At 40.3% G+C, this 6,838-nt stretch overlaps 1 protein-coding gene across 1 annotated transcript in view; it reads left to right on the top strand.

Annotated features, from left to right (window-relative positions):
• Positions 1-6,838, top strand: part of ETFDH (electron transfer flavoprotein dehydrogenase) — a 48,602-nt gene that overhangs the window by 27,541 nt on the left and 14,223 nt on the right. Inside the window, exon 6 of the mRNA XM_004708737.2 lies at positions 986-1,063. Within this exon, the coding sequence (XP_004708794.1) occupies positions 986-1,063 (78 nt within the window). The remainder of the gene's footprint in view (positions 1-985; positions 1,064-6,838) is intronic.

The following is a 6,838-nucleotide window of genomic DNA, read 5'->3' as shown; positions in this document are numbered from 1 at the left end:
TAGGCAATTGGACATCCCCTTATAGAAGGGCCACGGGGAGGAGATAAGCCAGTCAGGGTGCAGTATAGCAACGATGAAACATACAACTTTCCTCTAGTTCCTAAATGCTTCCATCCCACCCACTATCATGATCCCAATTCTACCTTAAAAATATGGCTGGACCATAGGATGTGCACTGACTGGTACAGGTGGGAACTGGAAACAGGGAATCCAGGGCGGATGATCCCTTCAGGACCAGTAGTGAGAGTGGTGATACCTGGAGGGTGGGGTGGAAGGGGGGAACCAATTATAGGGATCTGCATATGGCCTCCTCCCTGGGGGAGGGACAACATGGGGGTGGGTGAGAGGAGACAACAGTGCAAGATATGACAAAATAATAAATTATAAATTATCAAGGGTTCATGGAGGAGGGAGTGGGGAGGGAAGGAGGGTAAAAAATAAGCTGATGCCAGGGGCTTAAGTGGAGAGCATAAGTTTTGAGAATGATGAGGCCAAGGAGTGTACAAATGTGCTTTACACAATTGATGTATGTATGGATTGTGATAAGACTTGTATGAGCCCATAATAAAATAATTTTTAAAAAAATGAATTGCCTTTAATTTGGTTCAGACTCAGGGTGAAGTCATGTGTTAAACTAGAGCTGGGCTGCACAGGCTCTTCAGTGGCTGAAGTGTCAGAAATAGATTGTTTTCCACACCTTCCTTCACAGATGCCTCTGAGTGGACTCAGCTTCCCAAAATCTCAGCAGCCAAGTGCTTGAACCAATTGCATCACCCAGTGACTCCAGCGTCTAGTTGTAGCCTTTCCCATTTCTTCCTATAGAAGGGAGGGCCTTCAAAGCATGTCTCTTTAGACATTTTAAAGTCTGTTTTACTATAGTATAAAATGCATGTTCATTTTTTAAAATCCATGGCTGTTCACTGTTTTTCCCCCTAAGGTTATTATGCATCCTAAAATGATAAATAATCTATTATGTCAATTTTAGGTTCTTTTTCATGAAGATGGCAGTGTAAAGGGGATTGCCACAAACGATGTGGGGATACAAAAGGATGGTGCACCAAAGGTAAATGTTTTCATGGTTATATGCGTGACAGAAACTGACAAACACTGGAATGATTGAACCTCAATAATCTCGTCTTGCTCTGAACTCTACATTCAGGAAATATTATATAGGAAATATAGAATTATGAAAGAGCTATTTTTCTCTGTTAAATAATTTAGAAGTAACTTTATAATAAACACAATGTAATGTGTGTATAAAAAGATAAAAACATGGCTCATTTAAAAGTACAAAATGAACATATCAAAGATTCTATTTAACATATGAATTATGGGGGATTAGTGAGCTATTACAGTGAGTTCAAAGGAATATTCTGAAGACAACCATACGTATGTAGTCCGTCAATCACCACAATTTTCATTTCTAGTATAAGAATCGTTTGCTTCACTATCAGTAAGCATGAGAGTCTTAGCCGATTTTAGCATCTTTTGTTAGATATAAAGCGAATTGATTGCCTCATTTTTAATATAAATATGAATGGTTTCTATGTTTTCACAACTTGGATATTTGAATTTGCAAAAAAAAAAAATCCAAGAACAAAATGCAAGTTAACATCTCAGTGAATTATATTGTCTAATCAGTTGCGTGCTTGGCTGCTAACCAAAAGGTTGGTGGTTCAAGTTCACAAAGAGGTGTCTTCGAAGAAAGACCATGGTGATCTACTTCTGAAAAATCAGTTGTTGCAAACTGTGTTACTCTGGATAGACTTGAGATACAAATCCATAGATACTCATATATGTATAAGAAAGAGCTTTATATACAAGAATAGTTGAATATTGAGAAAACATCCCAACCCAGTCCAGATCAAGTCCATAAGTCCAATGTGTCCAATCTCAATCTATAAAGTCCTCTTCAGACTCATGAAACACATATAATGATGTCAAACGCAGGAAGGTCACAGGCCAGTGGGTGGGAAGTCTTGTGGATCCAGAGGCATTGTAAAAAGCACTGGCAGGCCTCTCCGGCTCTAGAGGTATGACTGCATCAGCCTCTCACCATGTGTCTTCTCCACAGGGATGCCTTGCAGGGAGTGAGTATGTGTCCCACCTCCAGCGAGTTATTTATCTCCTTAGCACCTCCCAAATGAGGTCATCAAGCTACTGCCTGATTGACAGACTAGACTCCACCCCTTCACTCTGAATCCTCAAATTGACACCAGATTATGTAACTACCACAGAAACCCTCAGGAGCACAATTCTGTTCTAACACACAGTAGGTCACCATAACTTAGAGTGACTCAAAAGCAACTGGTACTCTTATTCCGGTGATACTCATCTGCATTCAGAATAAAATACAGGAACCAACCCAATATGACCACTTCTCCAACTTCATTCCAGGACATTCTTTAGCTTAACTGGATTGCGTTCTTGTACCTCAGAATCCTTCACATGCTGCCCATTCAGTCCGGAATAGTCTCACCTTCATTGCTCAGACTACTTTTCTTTTGGGGGTGAATTCCTTTTTCAGAGAGGCCTCCTATGACCACCCAGTCGAAGTAACTGTATTTTCCTGCCTCATACCACCATCACAGTACTTTATGAGGGGGCTTTAGAAATTTTTTAGAAAAATGAGATCGAAAGATAATGGAATTTTTCCATGAACATTTGGAAGCCATCCTCTCATATTTTTCAGTTTACAAGTATTTATTGATGTGGAACTAGAAGATAAAATTAGCCAGTTTTAGAGCAGACTTAAAATGACTCCTGGAAAGCAGACCGTTAGCTGATGGGTGGAAGCGGCAGTGACCGAGTGTGCTGGAGATTGACCCACCAGAGCTGTTTCCATTGAGCAGCGGCGGCCAGAAGAGCCCTCATCAGCCAGTCTGTGCAGAAGTTCATTTTTAAAGTTCTGTGTATATGTGGTGAGGGGGAGGCAGGGATGGAATGGGGATGTTGTGAAGTCTGTTTATTACTTAGTTTTCTGTGGGTTACAAAAAGGCTTTTCCCCAGTTTGTCTCCCCCAAATATATGTCAGATCTAGGACACTGCTTGCAACACTTGGTATATAATTGTAGCAGACTCAAGCAAGCTGCTTGGAAGTTTCCTCCCTGAAAGCATCAGCCATCCAGAGCTTAGGTGGGACTCACACCCTACTGATAAGGATAGTGATTGTTTCCATGGAGATCCTAGCGTAAAGGTCTAGCCAGCTCAAGGACGACCAAGGTTAGACTGCCATCTTGAGTCTAGGGTCCCCCCATCTTGTCACATATTTACCCCCAATCCCTCCTCTTCCTATTGCATATACACCCCTAGATCATCCCCCTCCCATTGCTGTATTGTCTATGGTACAACCCCTTCCTGCGATGTATGTGGTCACTTGTAATCAAGGGGCTTGCACACCCTTAAGTATATATAAGCCTTGGTTAGAAAGAATCCTCCTCCCTCCTTCTCTCCTTTTGTCTCCCATCTCCACTTGGACCACCAAGAGAGCTGAGGTGAGCATGCTACATGCAATGTGTCTGACTCCTTTATTTTACTCTCTTTCCTATCTCTCATTCTCTATGACTTTACTATAATCTTTATATATTATCGCCATACAGTTGCACCTACGGACATGTGATATTGTCAGGGTCTTGTTACCCTGACGGTTTTCCAGTGAGATCACAAGCACCATGGGGGTCAAGATCATAGAGGGTTCCTGTGCTGCCTAGTCCGATGCCACATATTAGATACTCAACAAATGTGTGTTGATTATCAGGTTGTCTTTTTGTCTGACACTTGAACAGAATTAGGGAGCTGGTCTAGTGTCTCCTCCAACAGATCATCCTGTTTCTCAGGACTTCCTGCAAGTGGCAAAGCTTTTCTCCTTCCAACTTCAGGTTCCATTCTACTGGTCTAACTAGCTCAGTCAGAATCACAGGGGTTGTCAGGGCTCAGCAAATCCTACAGTAGGGCCTAAGATGCTTGTTTCTAAATAAGCCCCTAGGGAATCAAAGGAGCTCGGTTAGCATAGTGATTGTGCTTTGAGATGCTAACCACAGGTCAGTAGTTTGAAACTACCAGCCACTCTTTGGGCAAAAAATGAGGCTTTCTACTTTCATAAAGAGTTACAGTCTCAGAAATCCACAGCGGCAGTTCTACCTTGTCCTCAAGGATCAGCATCTGCTCAATGGCAGTGAATTTGGTTTTGGAGGGATTCTGATGCACAGATAGGCTTGCAATCAACTATATCATTTCATTTTGCTTGTCATGATGAGAAAAAAATTGTTTTGCTTTTTTCCTATACTATGATCATGTAAATTATCAATTATATTTTATCCTTTAAAATTGATATGTGGTATGATAATAAAATTGGAGCCTACAAATTCTGTCATTTAAAAATGTTTTGTTAAATGGACTCCTATTTCCTTAAAATGTTTTATTAATATTATAAGCTTTTTACTTAAAAATGTGTATATTTTTGCATATCATTTTATACAAAATAAAATCCTAGAAGTGTCTTAGTATTTGAGTCCTATCATCGGAATTCAAAAAAATTATTCTCACACCGCAAGTTGGGCTGGAATCTCAAGGACAGCGTCTCTATTCCATTCTCTAGCCCGCCAGCGGTCGAGTTCCCTGTCATTTCCCGGAAGCTGCTCTTGCCATCGTCTCCTCATGCTAATTCCCTTAGTCACTTTAAGCTTCTCTCACTTGACCTTCTAGCTTCCTTTGACATTGTAAATGACTTCTGTCGTGGAAACCCTTTTCCTGACTTGGCTCGGCACCCTGCCTTCTCTGGCTCTCCCTGTATCTCACCACCACCCCTCGTGTCACCTGTGCTCCTCTTGACTCCTCTCAATACTGAGCCCACGGCCTCAGGACTGAGTCCGTTGTTGGCATTTCCTCCTTAGTGACCGCCGGTCATCCCAGGAACTTAAATATCTTTTCTCTGAAGACCAGAATCATATGGCCTACTGCTTAATCATTCGCTCCACTCCCGGGTCTCATAGAATCTCATACAAAAACTCCTGATTCGGGCATTTTATGTTTTATAAGCTAAGTAACTTTCCCAAGATTAGACAAACTGGTCAGGAGCAAAGCCAAGATTGGAGTACAGGCTGTGAGGCTTCTGGGCCTCAGATAAATAAATACATTAAGTAATATTTCAGTTCATTGAAAAAAGGATTAAGTTATTTTATTAAGTGTTACTGGAAAATTATAGGTACATTAGTAATCATACCATTTTGTACCTTAATTTGAAAAAAAAAAGTTCAGATAATTAAGTCTTAAAACCCAATAGTCAGGTAAACTATCCTACCAAACCTAAACTAAACTCACTGCCATTGAGTTGATTCCAACACAGAGCAGCCCTATAGGACTGGGTAGACCCACCCCTGAGAGTTTCTAAGGCTGGGGGCCACTCACTGGTGGTTTTGAATTTCTGACCTTGCAGTTAGCAGCCAAACATGTAGCCACAAGAAATTTAAAACCTACGTTTTATCTCTATAAAAAGGAAGCAATTTTGTATTGCAAAAGTATTAGGGATAAACCATAGTTGTGGTTTTTACGTTTGTTTATATAAATGAGTGATATACATTGACAAGATAAAACAGATATTAGGAAAATGGGCAGGGTCACAGAAAAGAAAATCCAGATGGCCACTAATCACAAGAAGAACTACTTGGGGCAGTTCTGCCCTGTGCTATAGGGTTGCTGTGAGTCAACATTGACACAATAACAGTGAGCTTGGTTTGGTTAGGGTTTTGCTTTTTTATGATATGTGTTAATCTTGTAGGCATGGTTCTTCCTTTGTTAATGAATCTTATTAAAAGTTTTGCCGTATCACCAACCCCCGTTGTTTGTGTACATAGTGTCCAGTCACTTCTAAAAGTTTAGTCTGTATGAGTCAATTTGTATATTATAATCTGAAGCCAATCTATACTTATGTAATTTCCTTTTCCCAAAATTGCTTTAAATTCTATACCATTGGCTAAATTAATGACACTATATTGAAATTGTGTAATGACAACAGAATTACCTCATACGCCAGTGGGATGATTGATAACATTCTCTATCATAAAATAATGTCTCTAAAATAAACCAGAAACATATTCCAATAGCTAACCCATCATACCAGAAAGTCTTCTATATACACAGACATTTATATTTTATAACCCTGGTTATAGTCACGAATTTGAATCAGGGTGAATTGCTACTATGCATAACAGAATGGCTGAATAACCGAACCTGGAGGTGATTGCCCAAGAGACCCTTCAACCTGCAACTGAAATCTCTCCTGAAGGTCACCTTTCAGCCAAAGAATAGATCGGCCTAGAAAGTAAACAGTTAATACCCCTGAGGAATTTGCTTCTTTACATTATCAGTTATACAGGATCAAATGGAGGACATTTACCTTAAAGCAAAGATGAGACGGTAAGGAGAGGCAGAGAAACCAGATGGATGGAACAGGGCAGGCTGAGTATAGATGGTGGGAGTCTTGACACATTGTGGGTATTATAACCAATATCATGGAACAATTTGTATGAATTGTTGAATGGAAATCTAAACTTTCACCTTAAAGCACAATGAAATATATTATTTTTAAATGGGAATCTGCCCAAGCATGAAAAATTATGCTTTTCCTCGATGTGCACCATCCTGCCATGATCGCTGAAGACAAAGTGGGTACATAAGCAAATGTGGTGAAGAAAGCTGCTGGTGTCTCACTATCAAAAGATATAGCATCTGGGGTCTTAAAGGCTTGAAGATAGACAATGACCATGTAGCTGAGAAGAAACAAAGTCCACATGGAAGAAGCATACGAGCCTGTGTGATCACAAGGTGTCAATAGGATCAG

The sequence above is a fragment of the Echinops telfairi genome, unplaced genomic scaffold (assembly GCF_000313985.2).
Source record: "Echinops telfairi isolate 266 unplaced genomic scaffold, ASM31398v2 ScPeMD7_5868;HRSCAF=6743_0, whole genome shotgun sequence".
Classification (NCBI taxonomy): domain Eukaryota; kingdom Metazoa; phylum Chordata; class Mammalia; order Afrosoricida; family Tenrecidae; genus Echinops; species Echinops telfairi.
The sequence above is the reverse complement of the archived record's forward strand: the minus strand, read 5'-3'. Positions and strand labels throughout refer to the sequence as shown.